This window comes from Melanaphis sacchari, unplaced genomic scaffold, assembly GCF_002803265.2.
Source record: "Melanaphis sacchari strain LSU unplaced genomic scaffold, SCAv2.0 Contig55_pilon_pilon, whole genome shotgun sequence".
Taxonomy (NCBI): domain Eukaryota; kingdom Metazoa; phylum Arthropoda; class Insecta; order Hemiptera; family Aphididae; genus Melanaphis; species Melanaphis sacchari.
Window position 1 is genome coordinate 1048145 of NW_020271389.1, and position 22970 is coordinate 1071114.

At 30.2% G+C, this 22970-nt stretch overlaps 1 protein-coding gene across 3 annotated transcripts; it reads right to left on the reverse strand.

Moving 5' to 3' along the window:
- Positions 1–1684: 1684 nt before the first annotated feature.
- LOC112599871 lies at positions 1685–13239 on the reverse strand. 3 transcript variants are annotated; one of them, XM_025346951.1, is made up of 8 exons: positions 12958–13239; positions 11780–11937; positions 9425–11162; positions 8077–8255; positions 7653–8005; positions 7357–7527; positions 6602–6796; positions 1685–2051 (listed from the first exon to the last, which is right to left on the reverse strand). In XM_025346951.1, the coding sequence occupies exons 1-8, from the start codon at positions 13220–13222 to the stop codon at positions 1712–1714; spliced, it is 3399 nt and encodes a 1132-aa protein (XP_025202736.1). In that variant the 5' UTR covers positions 13223–13239; the 3' UTR covers positions 1685–1711. The 3 variants fall into 3 exon arrangements, with proteins under 3 accessions (XP_025202736.1, XP_025202735.1, XP_025202737.1); XM_025346950.1 differs by having other exon boundaries at positions 9341–11162; XM_025346952.1 differs by lacking the exon at positions 1685–2051 and adding an exon at positions 5727–5814 and having other exon boundaries at positions 9341–11162.
- Positions 13240–22970: the final 9731 nt, after the last annotated feature.

Consider the following 22970-nt stretch of genomic DNA (forward strand, 5'->3'; position numbering starts at 1 on the left):
AAATAGGGTTAAAAATTAGAAACAAATCAGTCGTACATTTAATCACGTACGTTAAATAGACTTAATTTCATGCAATTATAATCTGTTTTGAAAAAAAAAAAAAAAACAATATAAAATACAATTTAAGAATGAGCCAAATTAGTTATTTTAGCATTTTATTTCGCTAAATTGCATTATTAATCAATACTTATAGTAATGTCATTACTCTGCATTAATAAAAAAAAATTGCTCATTTTATAGTTCAATCTTAACAACTAAATTATTAAGTGAACAAAGTTATCCAAGTGGAAAAATTATGGTCTAAAAATTTGAGAAACATAATATTTGCATTGTCTGTGGAATAACAATAATTTCCTATATAACCTATTCAACGTTTTCCATTCTATTTATTTGATCTAAAATATCTAAAATTTAAAACTTAACAATAAATTATAATAATAATAATAATAATGATAATAAATATATTTAATACTAAGGTGTGTAATTTTTGCTAAAACATGTCAAAAGATTCTAAAAAAAAAAAAAGAAAAAAAAATGTACTTGCGTGAAAAAGTTCCTTGACCAAAATTGGCCCCGCATCAAGTACTCACTACAATATATTCATGGAATCTTTGGTCAGCTTTTCACACGCAATTAACCAGAATAAAAATGCTGGTATATAACATACGATTTATTTAATAATAATTATTATAATATTATAGATTCATAAAATGTTGGGAATATCGAGTTTAGACGTACGCAAATTGCTCAATAATATTGATCGACATAATAATTTGCAATATTACGCGCAGTACGCATTATTATTATATTGATTTGTAGAATAAATGTATATTATTAATGCCAGAGTCGGCCTTAAAGGAACTTTTAACACATCTATCCACGCAGAATACATATGTATAATAATAATTTATAGTATATTATAATAACAATAAAACTTCAATGAAAATGAATAAATAGAATATTTTTAAACCGTTACCGTTAAGTATATCGTTATATTATATAACATGCATAGTATTATTTTAAAAATGGAAATTGAAAAAGTGACCATCTGGACGATTTTATAAACGTACAATAGAGATTTTTACAGGATCATCGTACGTCGTAGGCGTACAACAACCATCGTCAGCTCATTTTTTTTTTTTTTTTATCTTTAAAGAATGGCAGTGCGTAATATTTAACTGTTATTTTTCAATTTATTATTTTCATTTTTTATACAGAATTTCGTATCGTGAGCACGGTTTTTGTCGTCTATATAGTCGAACACCTCGCTGGAGTTTACGCTTTTCATTCTACTACAATATATTATGTAGAACTTGCACGCCGTATAGCGCAGCTAGTGTATAGGTTTATAATATATATTCATGTATAATATATTTTCATATATAGTATAACATAATTATAATAATTAGACGGGTACATAATATATGCATAAATAATAAACATATTATAAATAATCGTTTCGGTGTATGTACGAACAATATAACGTATCGCGATCAATGCAATAACAGTAAATAAACAGTATTTCATAACGGTAAATAATTATAACATACCTATAATATTATTATCATTATCGTTATCACCGAGGCGAATTCTGAGACGGAAAACGACGAAAGCGCCTGTCGTCGAATGCAGATCGCAATTCGTCGAGCGCGGGACGACAACGACGAGGGGGTTGTTCGTCTCGGGGGTTGGGGAGGGGGAGGGGGTTCGTTTAAGTCGTGTCGCTCCTGTTCCTGGTGACCGCAGGCCACGTGTCGTGTCCGCCGTGGAGGTGACAGTCGCACCCGCAACGGTTGTGATCCGCGTTGGTGGACGAAGATCGCCGGCGGGGTCTCATGGACATGGGCAGAACGGTGATCTTCTTGGGCGATCTGGGCTTGAACGCCGTCTCGCTGCCGGACTTGAGGTCGTCGACGTCGTCGTCGTTGCCGAAGTCGACCCAGTGACGGCCCCGCGAACAGCTCATCGGCGCGTTCACGCTACGCGCCCGGCGACGCCTCGGCGGATCGGTAGTCGGTGTCTGAACGGTGGTCGCGGGTTTATGGAAATTTCTGGAAAACAGAATAAGAAAATCTTGTAACGGTAACGTCACGATCGTTTGTAACACAACTGTGCAACTATCATAATATGTACAATCCCTTAATCACAATGACGATGTTAATAATAAAACAAAACTTTAAAACGGTCTGAAATGTAATATCTGACGATTGGGTTTTTCTTTCTGACTGACTGACGGCAGGAAATTTTATTTTTATCACAGTTTAAGTTATTGCGGTGGAATATAAAGTAGTCTTTAAGTGGGCCAATGTCCACTAAATCGTGTCGTCGCGTGAACCACTCATAAATACGTAGGTAGGTAACAAAACATTGGTAACACAACACACACCATTTAAATTATATTCAACTCTACGTGACGACACGATATAGTGGAAATTCGGTTTATATTTATGGTCTGTGTTTGAATTTAAAAATCACTGTGTCCAGAGAGCTGTAATCATGTTCCTTAATAATAAATTAGTTTATTTTTGTCGATCACATAAACAGTTTTATTACCTAAATATTATTTATTTTCTTTAATTTTTAAACCGTTAAGATTTATGTTTTTTACAACTAGTAAATCAATATGAATAGGTTTGCTTTTATAAAGAACAGTACTCAATTTTCAATGAAAGTATTCTTGAGAAAATTGTATTTCATTATATTATTATAAAATATTAACAAATATTTATTATTAATAGGGCTTCTGGTAATTTGCACTACTATGTTTGTAAGTAATATGGGGTGGAACAGTTTTCCTTAAAAAAAAAAAAAAAAAAATTGTAATATTTTTTAAAGTAATATGAATATTATACAGCTATATAGGTTATTCAAAAATTGATATTAATTTGTATATTATATTTAACTTGAAGTTATTTATAAATTATAGTTAAAAATTGATAATTTATTATTATATTTTCTCACAGTGATTTTTATTTTAATTAATTAATATTATTGTTCAGTAAATGATAGATATTCAAATTAATCTGCACGTCATTTTTAAAAAAAAATTATAGATTATTAACATTTTCTGTTTTGATAAAAGAAATAATTATTCACAATGAAAAGATTTGCATTTTTTTTTTTGTTTTTGGAGGAAAATTAATGGTGGACAAATATTGTACACGGAGAAAAATGGTTAGGTTATAATATATAATATGTGGTCGTCTTTTCAATCAATGGCTTATAACCAATAGTCATTAATCGCATACCTATTAAATTTAAATCGTGATGTATAGTGCATACCTCTGCCGTGCGAGCGGGCTACGGGCATTGTGCTTATTTATATTTCACGTGGCTCATGTGCACTGTGCAGAAATTATTTAGATCATTGCTACACGCGTATAAGGGTCTTAACTGGTATCAGTCGTGCCAGAAAATATCAGGAAGTGGTCAGGTTACGCAGAAGTGGTTAATGCTTTAATATGGTTAGTGATTTGATATCTTACCTAGCAGTTGTTGATTTAAATGTGATTTACGTATCTATTAATTTACATTTAACATCTTAACATTTAATATTGAAATTTTGTATAAAAAATAAAATATTTGTATATATATATAATAATTATACATATTATAATGATTAATTATAATTATGTAACGGGTTGAATGTTGAGAGAATGACATCGTAAAACAAAATCGTAATTAATCGTCACTAATGACATTACTGAAAAGTCCAAGTAAATTATTCCTATGGTTATGTTTGTAAGGTTTTACTTTCGACTATGTACATATGTATTATTTATACAAGCAGTACATGGTTATATCAATAAAAAATAGGCACGAACATTATTCTAATATGTTCGTTAATGTGAAATATTATGTATGATTTATCAAAGTTTCTAAGAATATAATATATTAATAATATTAAGATTTTTTTACGGATTTTGCCTGTGATATAAATATATTTATAGATCGTCAGCCAGACTACCGTTGCACCAGTTTCAAAAATATAATATCGTGCTGCTGAGCTGAGTTCGCAACCATGTTACGGTAATGCTACACTTTAAAACATCGATAAAAAAAAAAAAAAAAAGTTGTTTGTTTTTTAATTGTACCATCTGCACGTGGTGCTGCATTGTGGAACGAAATATACACGAAGCCATAAAGCATTGTAAAATGTGGCTTTCGTGTTTGCCTGTTTGCTGTCGTTTAAATATCGCAGACGGGGCCATGTGAAAAGACTTTATTGGATTTATCGTAATCGATTGTTATTTGTTATTATTATCCCAAAGCATACTCGCATAAATAACACAAAAAAATCCTTACCACTAGTGTTGGAACCAAATTGACAGTTAAAAACTTTAACGAGGACCATAAAATACTATTGGGTTTCATGATGGCAATTAAAACGGATTCGGACCAAGTTTTATTTAAGTTATGCAGTGGTTTCTTGTTTGTTTTATTTCCACCGTGATGATTATCGTCGACCGGAGTGATAGCTCAATTAAATTATCGTTTAAAAGTTGTAGGCAATACGCTGGCCAATAAATTAATTTAAATTTTAAACATATGTATAAATGATATTATGACAGGCAGATTGTAAATAATACGTCTTGTTGAGTTCCTTTGATCTACCACCTACTTATTTAAAAATCCAAGTATAATTTATTTGCGTACGATTATTAAATTGTTTAACATCATAGTTTGAAAAATGTACATTTATAATATTTGTAGTAGGCATATTATTTTACTTAAATAAGATTCTAGTTCATAATACGTTTGAGCGTTAACAAGAAAAATTCATGCTTTGGTAAAAAAATAAAAAATAAAATTTAAGAGCTTATCACTATTTGTAGGAGATATGATTATTTAGATTTATTACGATAAACAAAAGGACAGGCTACAAAGAGGTATACGTATCTTATTAAATGTACACGAAAACATTTAGAGTTTAATAGAAATGTCAATGTATTATTCTATAAAAACATCTAAACATCTAAATGAATAAGTGTCTAAGTATAAGTATGTACAACCGTGGTATAATAAGAAATTCTACACAGTAAAAGTATCGCATAATTGCATGTAAGATATGTAATAAACTAATAATAGATACAGTTATTCCATTAATTAAAAAACGAGTATGTTTAAAAGGCGTATCGTCGTGCGTAAATATTTTAATTTTTTAAAAATCCGTCGAAATTTAAATATTTTGATGGGGAAACATAAGTTGTAATTCACTTTTTATATGCTCTATTATACCTAATATTACGTCAAGAACTTCGTGCATAAGGGTTTTAAAAATTGACAAGGAAATTGAAAAAGACATATTATTTGAAAAAATTAAAATTATTTTATACGTGTATAGTACGAATGAAATAACTATCATGTTAAAATAAACTAAATTAAACTATAATATTGTTATCACATCAAACACATAATTATTACAAATACAATACATTTCAAGAAAACGTATACAAAGGCACAAAGCTATTTAATGCGAAAATGATGTTAGTCTAGTGTCTACAAAGGTAATAATATTATATTTGCGACGTGTACCGACATCGCTTTGACTGTTGGATATTAATGCATTATCATTCATCTCATTGTTATTATTAATGTATTATCGGTTATGCGTATCCATATATGCATATAGGACGATTATAGGTAATATACATAGGTACATGCACACGTGCGTAAATGCCATTATATTATATTTTATTCGGTCATCGAACCTTTTCGTACCTTTGTTTTTTTTTTTTTTTTGCAAGAAAATTTTGGTTTACAATACACTATTTTGACAACGAAGAAGCTTGTTTCTTCAAAACTAACGATTTTCTGGAAAACAAATTCATCCGTCTACATATTACTCGTATACCTATGTAGTTTAAACTGTTGTAGATAAAATCATAATATTATATACGACTGTTGCTGCAGGCTTGGTTTCGCGTAGATCGACAAATGAGCGGTACATGGTATCATAATAACAATAATAACAATAATCAGGACTTGGAATTATATTCACTGTACAAAAATGGAATACGTGCACACATAATTTGTACACAAAAGATTTGAATAATCAATAAAACATTATTATATGCAATTATATTTTATAAATTGTGCATTTATATAGAAAAAGCTAGGAAAAAATGGATAATGATTTTGCAATACCTTTTAATACAATAAGGAAAAATATACTTAATCATTCAAAACAAATTTTACTTTTTTAAACTTCAGTATTAACATTAAATGTATTCATAGTAAAAAATAATTATTAGCTGTATGCCTGTATGGTATAATTAAAAATATAAATGACCATGGCACGCGAATGCTCTTTATTTTTAAACTAGATTTATTTTAAAGCTGACATTTTTTTTCTTGTTGTTTTTGATTTATCAACAAAATATGTTTACATACCTACATAAAAAATATTTGGAATACATGAAAAATCACTTTAACTTGGCAATAACTATGCAAAACTGTGTAATTATATTGAACTTTTAGATTTTAGTTTATTGTGTCATGACACAAATTGTAGCTTTCTAACAAATAACAAAAATTCCAACAAGCCGATGGTGTTCCAAGTCCTGATTATAGAAAATAATGCGACTTCAATAACACTTACTTCGGTAGTATGATCTGTATTTTACTGGTGACGACCGGCGGGTCTTCGAATGCAGCTGCAATGGCGTAAGTTCCTAGTCCCGAAGGCAAATCAGTGGTACTGGATGTGCTGCACCGGGGAGTCGGCCTATCTAATGAACAAGTCTTCGTCTCGGCGATCCGATGCTTGACGGGAATAATTGGTACGGCCACCGATCTGAAAGCAATATCGGATTTACAGCAAAATAGTATATTTAAAATTGAACGTTTTCAGCGACGGTTCCTAAGATTTGTTGGCTCTTTATTTGGTATTCCTTGTGCGCATCATGATTATAATCCTATAGATACCAAACGGTTAAACATCCCTATCTGATCGCAGTCTTGCGATTAATTTTCAGTTTTTAAATAACTTCTTCTACGGAAAAATCTATTCATCCACACTTTTGTCTTTAATTAATTTTAAAGTTCCTCGTCGATCTGTCTGATATTTTATTCCCTTTAACATTCTACTATCTACCACAAACTGTATATTAAATAACTCCATTAGGCGTTAATATTCATTGCCAATGTGAACCCTTCATTACCTTTTAATTGAAATCAAATTAAATATATCTGTTAATACTATAGTTATATCATATAAGTTTAATATTCTGTCTTATTGTAAATCATTTATTTGTTATCTATGTGAATTTGTATGAATAGTAATTGTTTGAAAAGAGCTCAGTTTGCTTAGTAAATAAATAAATAAAATAGATGTTATAAATTATTTTTACTGACCTTTCTAGCGGAAGTGTTGTTGGAACGTGCGGCAATTCTTCTTCCACCGAATTCGGGTGGCTGAATAATTTCTTCTTCTCTTCTTCGGTGGCAGCAATCGTAAGTGACGACATAACTTCCGAGTCTGGCGAAGTGTCGTTGCTGTTGGCTAAGTTCACTGGATCTTGTGATCTGTTTAAAGTCAGTTAAAAATATTTACATTACATGTAGAGTGTAGACATTATTTCATGACGTTATTGCAAGGTAGCTTAATTTGTGCTTTACATAATAGAGTATTTCAAATAAAAATTATTTACCTACTGAATCCAGGCGATAACGATGACTCTTCGAGTTTCACTGAATTATTTGTTATTTTGCAATCACCACTTGCGTTACTATCCCAAATATCGTCTTTGATGTTTTGAATATTTTTAACGGCGTCATCGACAACATTCTTTTTGTCAATTGATTCTATTAGCTCTTCGTTTTGATGAGTTACCGCATCATTGATTATTTTTTTATCAGATGCGGTTTCTATTTCTACTTGCTTAGGTTCATACGAAACATGAACAATTGCCCTTGTGATATTTGAGTTTGAATCGCTAACAACGAGTTCATCAAAACTATCATTAGGGGAGTGCAATGGAATTATAACCGTATCCTTTTCTATCTGAAAATCATATGTACCACTGTAACGTTTTATCATTCAAAAGTTTTTTCAATCATTTGCTCGGCACTTACATCTTGATTAAATTTGAACTCTACGTTAGTAAATTTTGGATCAATATCAACAAACTCCGACCCACTAGATCGTTTTGGAGATTTCTTGTTAATACTTCTAAAACTGCTAGCTCGTTGTAGAAGTGATCCTAACAGCGAACGACTTGATCCTCTACGGTCCTTAGATTTATCCATTGTACCTAAAGTACATATATTTTATAATGCCATTTTGGGCTGTGAAATTTAGTTAAATGTTAGTAGATAGAAAATAACACACGGAAAACTAATTAGGATGGCGAAGGAGTAGGCCTCTGTACGTCTTCAACGAGAGTGTCCTTCCTCTGTGATTCTTTCGCATTTCAACACCCCAGGAGGACTTATTTCCGATATACACCATCATATATTATGTAAGTGTTTGAAAATACCACTATGGAATTACTAAAATCTCTACTAATAACTGTTACAGTTATTAATTATGTATTATTATTTATATTGCTTAATTTAATTTTTTACATTTTGACTAGATCAAGTTATACGCGCCATTAGTCTAACTGTATGCCGTATGGCCTATTATATATTATGTATAATTATGTTTCTAGGATCTAAGCCTAAAGAACTTCTTAGTGTAATTTTATTCAATATTCATTTTGTATTGAATTAATAGTTTTCAATATATTAAGTTTAAGAAAATATATACACTGCATAATTATACAAAAAAAAAAAAAAACAACTGCCATGAATTTCAAATAATTGGTTATGCACATACTTAACGTTTATCACATTTAGATTTATTAAAATTTGATATCTTTTTAGAAAATATTATTGAATCGAGTTAAATAAAAAACAAAAAATAAATTCTCTTATTTTTATGAAAATACTGATTTTGTTATGTCCTAAATTTTAAAAAGTAAATTATATTTATGAAATAAGTTAATAAATATAATTTAAGTAGATTATATTTAATGTATTAGTTAACTCCTTAAAGCCTTCCCTTATAACATAAATTGTAGTGTTTGAAAAAAATTATTTTATTGAAATACCATGTTAGTCATGTTCATGTTTTAAATTTTACATAAGTATGGGATTTTTATAATTTAGTTGCTATATCAACAAGTGTAAATATAATAATTAGTTATCACGATCAGCGTATCAAAAAATATATTAATTTGTTATGCGCACTAAAAATAGCAGTTAAGAAAGCACTGGGTTATTATGATTTGTTTAATAGCTAAAAAACAAAGTAAGGTGCCAAACAAAACCGATTTTGGGGAATTTTATTGGTTACCGGTTTTCGGTCTGGCTTCCTTGGAAGACTCGGAACGCCTCCTGAGGATCTGAGCTTGCGACGAAGAAACAGATTGTAGCTGACCTGAATCGTCGTCTTCGCTTTTAAGTGGTATGATTTTCACTAGATCATCAGATTTAGGTCTTCCTGAACTTTTTATGACTATCTGTTCCGGCGGCGGACTTCCCGGTGTACAATGCACTTGGACTTTAATCATTTGTTGACTTTTTGCAGGTGGCGGAGGATCACATATTTTTCTACCCGACAAATCGTCGTCTGGTTCACTTATAAACTTTTGAAATTCATCTAGAATTCCTGGGCTTACAGATCTACTACATGGAGCTTCATCTGGGTGTAAGTCGTTGTCGTGTTTTCTTGGTGGTGGTGGTGGTAGTAGATCATCATTTCCTTCTGGTTCTACAATGAATTTTTGGAACTCTTCGTAAATACTTGGTGAGATCGAACGAATATTACTTGAAGTCGACAATGAAGGACTACCTTCAATAGGATTTTTATATGCTGTATGAGGTAATGTTTTATGTATAATACCTTTTTCTTCATCATCTGGTTGTGCCATAAATTTATGAAATTCCTCGTGTATCGATGGAGATAAAGATCTTCCGAGATTTGGACTATCTGTTAGCCCCGACCCAACTACAGATTGAACTTCTCGGCTTGTAATGGAAATGGCCGAGCAACGATTTTTTGTATCAAGTTTCGTAATATTTATGTCTCCATCTTCTGGTTCAGAAATAAACTTTTGAAATTCTTCAAATATTGATGGTGACATAGATCTGGAAGAGCAATCTTGATCTATAGACTTTCTTTTAGTCATTTCAATACTCATCTGTTTTCTTAACTTTACAGGTTGTATTGGAGTTCCATCAGCTTCTTCATCTGCGCTTGATATAAATTTTCTAAATTCTTCTCTGATTCCCGGAGAACCTGATCTAATTGGTCTCCGTATTCTTTTAGAAGATTCAATAGTAGCCGGATCTCTATTGATAAAATCTACCAATGTTCGATTAGTAAATGGTTTTAATCGTTTAGGACTAGTAGGATTTATAAATGCTTGTTCTGACGGATCAGGGTTTAATGGAATGTAAATTTGATTTTCCCCTGTAGACACCTTTGGACGAGATGAATTTTCCCTTGGTATAGCTGTTGGGACTTGTTTCGGTGCATTACCCTGAATTATTTCTATATCGTCATCATCAAGACTGTCCAATGGTACAAATTTTTGTGTCTTGGGGTTATCAAGAACGACTTTTACTTTAGAAGTAGTCTTTGTTTGTGTTTTCCTTTCTTTTGATTCGTTTTCCATGGCCGGTTCTTTTGTTAACTTTATTTCTTTAACCTCTTTTGTTTCTTTAATTTCTTTTGATTTCGTTGTTTTCTTTACTTTTGCTTTAATTTGATCGTTTTTTATTTCTTTTTTAACAGATTCTACGTGAACTTTTTTTGGTCTTCGTTCTGTTTGAGTTTCAATATCTGCTAATTTTGGCCTGACAGTTGGTTCACTTAGATCGTCGTCGTCGTCGTTGATAGGAATCAGTTGGCGATTGGCAAAATGTTCAGGTGATTTTGGACCACAAAATGATGTCTCCAAGAGAACTCTATGTGGTGATGAACCTCGGGAAGCTCTGGAATAATTCGATGCAGCAGACAAACGTGATGCTGCAGAAGCTACGGAAGCAGTAGAGTGTACTGATCCTACTGAAGAAACTCTGCTACTACGACCACTAATGCATAGAAAACCAGATTCGCTAGCTGTATCTCTTCGGTCAGCAGCAAAATCCGTATCCATAGTAGCATCAGAAACCTGTAAATGAAACAACTGGTATTTATTGAAAATATTAAAATAATCTTAAATAATAATCTTAACATTGAAAATATTTTTCTTTATTAATTTTGCTATTATATAAGTATATTAGTTAAATCAAGAAATGATTTTTTGAATTAACTTATGTGTTTATATTAACAATTTAGTTGTAATTAAGTAGTGATTATATATTTCGAATGTATTATTTAAATAACTAATTATGCAAATTAAATAGTTTATTTCGTTTTTTGTTTTACAAAAATCAATATATTTCCAGTTAAAAAAAATTCTTCATTATAGTGTACAGTATTCACGAGTATTATAGTTCAACAATTTATGATTTACTGTTTTAATATGTATAATTGTTACATATTTTAATGATTTTGAGAATAAATATTTTTTATCCACCAATGAAATTCCATTCAACTCATATTTTCAACGATTTGGTTGTTAAAAGTAGGTCTAATTCAGAGTAAAACAAGTTTGAATACTATAATGTATTTATGCAAGAGACCAATATTTAATATAATTTAAAGATATTTTGATTTAATAGTTTTTTTATTTAATCCCTACAATCCCTACGTGGGATTACATTATTATTTATGTTAAAGTAATACCGCGTATTGAGGCTGCAGTTTTGATCGCCGCCTTCTGATTTCCGATTCAGTTAAATCGTGAAAATTTAATTCTTCAGTACTGCTATGGAGGTCAGGTATAATTTCTTCTGTATATCCTAGACCAGATTTAACAGATTCAACTGATTTCCCGTCAGCATCTAATAGGAACAAATAACAATAACAATAATAAAAAAAAACGTACGATAAACAAAAATCAAATTATAACCAAATGTTGTAAATCCATATCATACGCTTCGGTTGGTTTTTAATTATATTAAACTCATTTTATTGTGTTTGTTAAACACGCAATGTTTACTCATGCACGCTGACAAGGTTTTTTTTAGAGTTAAAAAAATAATGTCTGGTAATTATATTTATCAAGCTCTTGTAGAAATTTCCGTTTAATTGGATGTAATGTTTGCCAAGATTATATCATATAAACATTTAACCGCCTGATAAACGGGTCTGTTAAATGTCTAAAAATCGTACTCTTCTTTTCTCCGTAGTTGATATACCGCTTGTATCCATTATTTTTAGCTATTACGTATTAAAACGTTTTATTATAGACCTTGCTTGAAATTCACTTTTGATTTTGACGGCCAAACAACATTTGAGTTTTGGCTATAAACCAATAAAAAAAAAAGGAAATATAAACTTGATACTATGTTCAAGTCTATTTCAGCGGAAATCGGACGAGGGGAAAAGGATCTGTAAGCGAGAGCAGGTATTTTAATTGTAGTTGTGGAAATGTATGTAAAAATATACCTTTTGCAACGTCATTAAAGCTCGCAAGACAACGAATTTATTCAAAAAATATTCCGATATTAATGGTGGGATATGTTTTGACCAGCAATACATTGAAAAAACTTTAAGTAATCACACTAATTTAAGTATAATATGTGATTAGGTATTCACAATAAATCATGAAATGTTATTGTTATATTATAACTATAAATTTATTTTTAATTATATGTATCTTCCTTAGTCCTTATAATTTTTCCTTCCATACCCAATCGTATAAGCACTTTAATCCTAAGTGTTCATTAATCTTACTCAAATATAAGCACGTGGCCCAAGAAAAAAAAATGTCGAGTATGGCTGGCTTAGATTATAATAGTTTAATTTTATAGCGCATTTATTATTTATGGTATTATAATAGTTTAGGTATTTAGACTCACCGACAAATAAATCTCTCTCAGGACTACTGTCGTCGTGATGCGAAGAACTGCTGGCTCGAGAGATGTCTATCCTTGGGGTGTTTGGCATCGCCAAACATATTGTCTGTTGTCTTGACGCCTTGCCGGGCGTGCTCGGCACTTCTTCGATGTCTTCCAAACATTTGTTTTTGGCGTCAGCTTCCGGGCTGTCTAATAAATCCTCACTGAGATCTTCGGACGAGGCCAACGGAGGCAATTTCCTCACGTGTTCCGGACGTTTGTCCATGTCACACTTGCGGCACAGTTGCCTGAAACCATCATTACACAGATATTTATATTAACACGCATAAATATTATATTATGAGACTATAATAAAAGTCATGTTTACGTTATTTGTTTTACATAATTTTAAGATTTATATTGATTTATGAGATCAAAAACAATGGTTTACACGTTTTGTAAATGCATTAAATTCACTGTCGTCTCTTCAAAAAAAAAAAAAAAAGAAAGAAAGAAATATTCGACTGAGTTGTTATATTTATTGTTATATATCTTTTAAAGGTTAGATGTTTCATAGCAATCGAAAACTTTAACTTTTTTAAATTCAATATCACACATAATTGCGTTTTATTAATCAATTTTATTCCTTTACTGAAATCATCGCGCGATGTGGTTAACGGTTGTGAATTTATGCTAGACACAAGTTATAGTAATCTAAATATGTTAATTAAATTATTATATATTACACGTGTAGAATTTAATTATTCGCAAACATTTATTTAATATAAATGTTCGTGCGTTAAAGGTTGTAGCGTAATAAGCTTGTGCATGTATGTGTGTGCATTGCTTTATCGATTCATGAGACATCAGAAAGTACCAATGACCTACAAATCGGCCACATTTCGTACGTTATACACATGTACCTGCTGACGTTCAACGAATTCTCTTCGTGTTTGCATTGTGGTTAAAAATAACATTGAAACCGCGTCTAAGTTATAGAAGATAAGTTTTTTTTTTTAAAAGAAATATTTTAAGTTCATGTTGACCTATATGGGATTGATCTACCCAGCCACACGAGTAGATGTCAAAAATGAACGAAACGAATAATAATAATTTAGGACTTTTTATATACGAATAATTCAATTGTATGCATACGAATTTGTGTTAATAATGTACTTAAAAAATTTTAAAAACCGCACTTCAAATCTATGTCATTAAATGTACAGACGAAATCCTCCGAGTATTAAGGTCAAGTAGTTTCAGTTACCGAATTGTATATATAAATTATGAATTATACCTGGACCAACGAGTGGGGTGGAAATTAATACCTCTTGCCTTTTTTACCTATTTTAAGAAAAATCAATAGTCTTATCCTGAAGTCTTAACTTGATTTCGATCAGAAGCCCTACAATCACTATACTATTTCAATTATTTGGTATTACACTCGTATCTTGTATAATAGTTTCTTTTAAAAAAAAAAAACAATGTTTTTACATTTTATTTATTTCAAAATAATTTCAAAATGTATTTAAAAAACTGAGGTAAATAATTAAAATTGAAAACTACTATCTATTGCATAACTAATCATAGTTATTTATATTTACACGATTTAAATCAAATAATTTATTTTCAATATTAAATTCATAACACAGCCATAGTAGTTAAGTATAAAATATTACATTTTTAAAGTTTTATACTTCTTCTCTATAAAACAATAACCATTTTCAAGTACACAATTTGTTAGTTAAATGTACGGCACACAAGATATTATAGTAGAAGCAGTAAATAATTTACCGTATAAATTATAATGTACTACGTATATTATAATATTGTAAGTTTACTAGAAAAACTTAAGATATAGTTTCACGTATAAATAAAACTGTGAACGACCGCCTTTTCGAATACTTGGAAAGTTTGCCTTATTAATCAAGTTAGTTTATTGGGCGGTGTTTCAATTAAACTTAAAAAATATTATCAATCATATAATTTATTAGAATTATTATATCATATGCGTCACTTACAGTGATAAATTATTGCAAAATAATACCTATTTAATATTCGTCTATTATATTGCTATTTGTTAAAATTTAAAATATTTACGTGATTATAAAATATGTTATACAAAATGTTGATTCTATATGTAGGCAACAAACAGAATATATAATTATAGGTTTAATAGTTATTTACTTAAGTTTTAATATGCTGTAAGATTATTCAACTTTAATTCAAAATTTGATTAATGTTGAAAAATTTGTACTAATACAAATGAGTAACAACAAAGTGTAAACAAAAATACTAAAATCCTTTTAAAGATTACATTTTATACGTGGTTCGCGATTTAAATAATATTTACATTCATCAAAACAAAATATAAATATTAACATAAAGTATAAATTTAAATATGTTGTTGGAATATAGTATAATGTTCTTTAACAAAAAAACGACGCAGATTTATGTATGGTAGATATATCTATGTTATAACTAGGTGCCTTAAGTATAAATTACTTTTTATGTATTAAGGAATTACTTGAATTTAACTGTCCTCAATTATTGTTGATTAGTATTTAATTTATAATACTATAGGCCATGTGGTAATATAATATTTAAATGTATAAATAATCAATGAGAACGATTTTATTCGTGAGCCACTTTACATCGACTATAGACATAAATAAACACGACCAGCGGCAGTCAACAAATTGCCTTCATGATAATTATATATCCACTAGAATAGTCCTAATGCTGAATATTTTATGGACAAATGACCTTTGTATTATATTATCTTTTATCTTTTATGGAAAAAGGTTAAAACACCTAAAACGTAGACAATTAAATAAATTATTTCCCGTGTCATTAGGATCGTAATTTGAAGTGATCTTGATAGAGCAAAAAAAAGATCCAATTAATGTTTCATTAATCAATGGTTAACGTGAACGATGGACTAAATGGACTAAAGCAATATTGAAACAGTACTATGTTTTCAAAAAAATAATTGTATTTTTATTCAGAAGCATCTAATATTGTATCAGTATAATTTTTTAAGTTGTGTTCAAATCTTTGCAAAAACACTAGTCTTTTATTATTTGTACGATTTATGTTAAAATTGATCGTTTAAAAATTTCGTAATATTACACTCACACATTGAATATTATAATGTAATAAATTCGAATAAGACATTAATAATATAGATGGCTGTGCATAATGTAATTTTCGTTTAAATTTTAGATAGACACGAGAACAATTCAATTAAGATTTTTGGTCGTTAATATATAATTTCTGTGCTGTAACATCTCAGCGGTGTGTTTTTAATTAATTTGCGTTTCTCGTTCGTGAGCACGTCATCATAAATACAGCACAATTTATAAATTATAAGTACCTACCGCGGGGAAGTTAAATTTTGAACGAGATTACTAAACGCACTAAAAACATAGGTACGTTTTCATTAGAACTGCGTTGTTTTTTTTAAAATCACAAATCGCGGTGATCGTAAACTGTTGTATAATATTTAACGTGTACACGCGATGTTATGAATTCGTGATAAATATTATTATGTAAAATGTAAATAACGTGTATCGAATTCCGGAAAACTGCAGTACGAAACAAACTGCAGTAGGTGGAGGGTGTGTCACGTTTACGCGTATTGCAATACTACACATTACACTACATTGATGTAATATTATGTTAAAATATACAGTCAATAACCGCGGTTTGTCTACTCTGTCACGCACATCCATCTTCCTGCTGTGTATTGTACACATAACGTCCAATACATAATAATATAGCTGATGTTGCCGTTTTGCGATTAGCTCGAAATACGTGCAGGGTGTTCGGTTCAAAAGACACGACGGTAGCCATGCAAAATTGGAGACCAGCGAGTATATTTATCTCTTCGCCGCACTCCTGTGGAAATTTAACGTCCAGCGCTGGACGGGGTGGCGCGAAAGGACTATGGTTACCCAAGCGCGATAATAAAGATCGCCATCATTGAGAGGACGCCACACCCACGTTTGGTGTTGTCTCTCGGAGATGTTTCATTTCGGTATTTCAGTTTTGAAACGAGTTGTGAGCGTTTTTAAATTGTTTTATATATATATATATATTTCTACACGTTGAACACACATAACTGGCTTTAAATCTAATATATCGTTAGAAAACTACCCGCAATAGGTATAGAACACAGAGACAATTTTGTTATCTTCACATTTTATACGTGTCTGTAAGACGGATACAACAAATTTGCGGGCGTGACACGGGCGCACATAGATTATATTTTAAATAAAAATAAAAATATCTCCAAAATGTAAGCTGAAATAAAACTCGCATGTACCTAAATCGACGAAACGATAATAATTGTCTATTTTTAACACTTATTTAATATAGTGATTAAGAATAAACGAATTGTTTGTGCTGTCTAGGATAATTAGATAATGCCTATGTCAAAAAAATATTTATATTAAACTGTTTTTTCATGTTACTTGTTTAGATTCTGAGGGAAAATTTCACGTATTTTCCTTCCTCGGTGAGGGAGGAGTACCCATGGGGCGTTCCGCTCTTAACGTGGTAGTATCATACATTCATACTATATCATTTATTCTTTGTTTTAAATTCAAATATTGTTTTACAGTAGTTCCTTGCCATGGATGGACGGACGGGTAATGTGGTGAACAATAATAACTATGATCATTCACCGCTTATTATGTCTTGCAACCGATACGTTACCGATTTTCCCATTACATTATACTATTTAGCCACGCCCGCGGAATTCATACTACTCGTTTCCGAAATGATTTCCGCGCTTCCGTTATCTGATACTGCGGAATACGGATCTAAAACGCCGTTTTCCCCGGCCGCGTGATAAATCATTTTAAAATAGGTGTATTATACCATAATTTCCTTTAGATTGTCGTCGTCGAAACGAGGGTCGTCCGATTGCGTGGCTCGTATTGACCTATTTTAGTTTTTCATACCCCGATTGCGGCCTGTGAAATGTTAGTAGAAAATATTGTTTTCAGTGGTTACTAAAATCAAATCAAACATTTAAATATCCTGTTTTTCGTATTTTTACATAATTAATATAATATTGCGTAATCACAAACTTATAATATTTTAATCGGATAGTGTTTTCTAGTTCATTAAAAACAAGAAAGTGGATAGTTGGAAGATTCCAAAGATAATGGGATGCGGCTGAAAGAGGTAGGTACAAAAAAAATAAAAATTGGAAAAATCCATTATTATTATTGTTTATTATATTGAAATGTTATATAAAAGCATGCTGTTATTAATTATAACACTAAAATGCGGATGTTGTCCGATTGTTCGTCTTATGAAACGTTTCAAGAATAGAATATTTATTTTAAACGTTAAGCGAAAAAGATAAATAAATATTACGAGATACAAGAATTACTTATTTTACAGTATAATTTTAAATACACGCTTTTATGAAATTGTATTTTTACTATAGGTACTCATTTTATTTATACGTTTAAACGTTATTTTGTTAACCAGTGTGTGTCAGTACCTACACAATCGGGATAGAAAAACGAATTATTCGTGTAGGTACTAAAATTGCATTTTTTTTTTTTTAGTGAAAAAATATAGCTACCACAGTATATAATATGTACATTGGTATGGGCTCCACGAACTCGGACAGCAATATCTTGGGTCCGTAAATATCTATTATTACGATCGCTGTCACACGATAACCACGATAAAATTAAGAGGTTGCTAGTCCTGAGCCCAACTTTGGTCGAGAAATGTCTAATTTTTAGTTGTTTAATGTAGGCCCGTTATAAAGATCTAACGCGGGTTCCGACGGCTGACTTCCGGCCCCGATAACAATAAATATCGTGTTCCGCAAATGCAAATGCATTTGAAGCGTTTAGTCGACGATCTTTACGAAACGTTTTATCACCGCGGGGTCTCGAGACGCTAAATTTATCGACGCGGCGAAATTCGCGCATTGTGTAATGTAGGGTACCGGTGTAAATCGCGAGTCACTGAGCAACGCTTAAAAGAGAAACGGATAAAAAATAAAAATAAATCCCATTCTCTGTAATCGTGCCCGATGGTCCGAAATCGGATCGGACGGTTTCGCGAATGCATTAATGTCGGATAACGTTGTCATTACACAATAACGTAATATTATACCCTCAGAATCGCTGTAGCATATTTTATATTACACTTTGTCTCGTTTCCCTATACAATTATTATTGAAATAATAAACAGTCCCCCGTTCCCGATTTAACAATCGAACAGTATTTTAATATGCGCTAAACGGCGAGGGAGCATATGTTACGATACACGCAGCGCCGATAAAATCGCACGATGATATAGATTTCTTTGCGCACACACACGTCGGGCATTACAAGTACGACTAACAATAATGGACGCGGAAAGCGAAAGTTTTCGGGGTTTAGATTAAAAGTTTCGGGTCATATCAGCAAAAGCAAGTGTGTCTTATTCATTATTCATATCTGCGTACAAAGCTGGCAAATAAAATATATTTGTATATACGTATTTTGGCACAGTTCAATCCGATAAATAAAGCAGGCAGGTACACCCCCATTCACGTCAAATGACGAAATTAATTATACGGACTCGGTTATACGTATAGCTATTTATGTCGTCATCGTTACAGTACTGAGTGTGAAGGCATCGAAAACAATTATTAGCAAATAACCTTTTTTTTTTTTTTTTTTTTTAAGTAGATAAGTAGGTACATAGTAATATGTATATAAGTGCTTAGTTTATTATAACATATAGGTGTTCTTGTTTCGTCTACATCAGTGCACTTTTAATATTAGAAAATGTTGTGTTATTATGAGGTTGTTAATGGGTTTCGTTTGTATATTATTTACATAAAATAACAACATGTTTTTAGTGGTCGAGTTATACCCAAAAATTGAATTTCAAAATAATTGGATTTAGCTTTTCGTATAAAAATGTGGTTTAGTCATAAAAATGTTCATGTTATTAAACTAACCATCTAGAATATAATGATATTTGTTCAAGTAGTGGTTTCATTTTTGATTTTTTCAGTGAAGCAGTTTTAGTGCAGACGTTGTCTAATGGTATACCTAAGAATCGTATTACACAGAATCTAGTGTTTCATTTAATGAAGAACACTTCCATTTTATTTGCGCATTGTTATTATTTTTATTGTCTCAAAATTTTATGTTATTAATGTTCTACAATGTAAATTTATGAAAATACAATTTACCAATGTATTTTTTTGCGTGCTTGTAAAATATGATAACACTTATTTTTATTTCATATTTTAAATTGAATAATTTTAGAATATCAAATCAATAATCTATGCTTTAAAATATTCATAAATAATTGTAATATTAATTGAAACATTTATTAGTAATCGAAATTTGTGTATTGTTGTTTAAAAAAAATATTTATCAATATAAATCAAGTTAAAAATAATAACCAATAGAGGCATTGTCATTTGAAAGTTTAAAAAAAATAATTTTATTTTTTTAAAATTTAGAACAATTATTAGTATAAAGTTTAAACTTAAACTTCACACACATATTATACAAACATACGTATATGTACAAATAAAATATTAATAAAATCAATGAAAAAAAAATAAGTATTTTGCGTTGAGTGGATCATTCGGTCGGGGTACTCTTAGGGTGGAATTCTATTTATTTGACGAGTGGATAATCCTATTTGCAAAAGCCAATTGAGTTGGAACATGTATTTTCGTTTAGCGACCATGTTTTACTTACTTATTATTCTATATATATATTTATATTACACACTATATTTGACCTTACATAACATCATAGGTACCTGGCATAAAATAATCGGTCACATTAGGATTTTTAAATAGAAACTATTAATTGGTAGTGTAATATTTTATATTTTCATTTATAGTTAGATAATAGACAATAATTATTATATTGATAGTATATAAATTCAGTGATTTTTTGAGAAAGATTTTCAATTTATTGAAAAAATCAAATTAAAAGGTTATAAAATAAATAATAATATGGGCAAAATTTGCAGTATTGATTTAATTCGTTGTAAGTTTTTTAAACACAATTGAATCAAGTGAATATAATTTTAGCTTTTATTATAATTTAATAAATTTTTCTTATTTTTTATAGGTATTAAATTGTAATTTATGTTGTTTTATTTGATTTACATTGACTGATTGACTACGTAAACCTATTCAATTTGTTTAAGAATGTCATTTATTAGTGTTTTGTGTAAACTTAACATCGATTTGTCTTAGTCCTCAAGTAAACAACGCGAGTTTTCTACACTTTGAATACAAATGAAAATCCAAATACGGCTTAGTACTTGTACTTGAAAAAACATTGAGTACAGATAGTATGTTATCGAGTGTGAAATAATTGAACAGTGCAAACAACAAACAATAAAATTATTCACAAATATTGACAAATTACGAGTATATTTAATTCAAATTAACTAGTATCGTTCATGTAAGTTCAGGTTCTATAAGTATAATTTGATCCAATAATAAAACTTGCAATAAAAAGACTCATTTATTAAAATTTGAGTAAAAAACTCTTTGATAGATAATAACTTACTATTATAATTTATAGGTAAAATATTGATATGTTTAAAGTTTAGGATTAATAATGATTACATTCATAGAAATCTCAATAATTTGAATTCTTGGAGAAATGTGGAAAGACTTTTAGGTTTACTGACAGTAATTAATAATTACATTATATACATAGTATCATGATATAATATGATATTCATGATTAATATATATTATATCGTTGAGTTATAAAAAATATATTATATTATATAGTATAATTAAACAAAAAAAAAAAAAAAAGCATAACAATAAAATTGCTTCTATAATAATTAATAACTTTAATTAGTTATAACCGAAATGAAAATTTGTTAAGAGATAAATTCAAGAAAATAACACATTTTTTAATTTTCCCTAAATTCGTTAAGATATTAAACTATGAGTTTATTAAGTAATTATTTTTGTACCATTTAAATTCAATTATAAAGATAATTCGCGTGCCCTACTTTGTTTAGTTTAAAGTTAACGCGTTCATATAATTTTGGGCAGTCGATTGAGTTGTTTAAAAATTTGAACAAGAATTTGAACTCATTTTTATTAGATAATATTTTTAGTTTAGGGTAGATTAAAAAATCTTTTCATCCCTTTATAATCGGAACGTGAAATTCTTTCGACACAGCATTTATTGAAAGAAACTTAAGGACACTAATTTGAATTTTAGATTATGTACAGCAGCAGTATTAATATATATGATCGCATGTTTGACGTACGTATATCACTCAAAACGGTAATTTAACATATCGTTTGAACAACTACTCATCTCATTGCTGCGTGAGCTAGTTACTTTAAGTACATATTGAAAGTGGGGAAGAGGAGGTATAGTTGACGTTTATGGTCGAACCATCATACTTTAACCATACCGAGACTTTCGGTACAGCAATACGGAGTGATGTGGCTATTGGATTTTCTTTTATCACACGTTGTACGCTCGATGCAGCGTCAGAGGCGTCCCCAGACCTTCCTATAGGAAGGAAATTGCTCGGTTGTAAAATAAATTTTTTTTTTTTTTATGACGTGTTTTAAAAGCGTGTCGCATACCAGTAAATATTTTCTCCGCCTTACTAACGTGCGGTATAACAAAATAAGTTCAAACGAGGTATGATGCACGATATATACTCTCAAGAATAGATAGTTGTTATGACAACAAAATAAAAAAAAATAAAATTTGTTTTATTAAAATGTAATCATCTAATTCATTATTTATAGTAATTATTATGCTAATATACTAATGGAGATAGTATAGTACGCATTGTGATGTGATTTTGTTGACATTAATACGTTTTATCAGGAACAATCGAAGTATTACAGATAAATCAACTTTTAAATGGTACAGGAATACTGCACTATTGCCCTTTTATTTTGAAGACGTCCCTGTACAGTGTAGATACATGACATGTAGTAAATCGCAAAAATATTTATACCGATCCCGGAGCTCGATATGCGGGAGGGTAAC

Excerpts from the sequence above, each read along its gene's own strand:
- LOC112599871 (XM_025346950.1), bottom strand. The coding sequence starts at position 13,222 with ATGGACAAACGTCCGGAACACGTGAGGAAATTGCCTCCGTTGGCCTCG. Across the intron at positions 8,256-9,340 it reads GGAAGCCAGACCGAAAACCG|GTACAATGGATAAATCTAAG; the intron begins GTAACCAATAAA and ends TATGTACTTTAG. Across the intron at positions 8,006-8,076 it reads AGTTCAAATTTAATCAAGAT|ATAGAAAAGGATACGGTTAT; the intron begins GTAAGTGCCGAG and ends TATGATTTTCAG.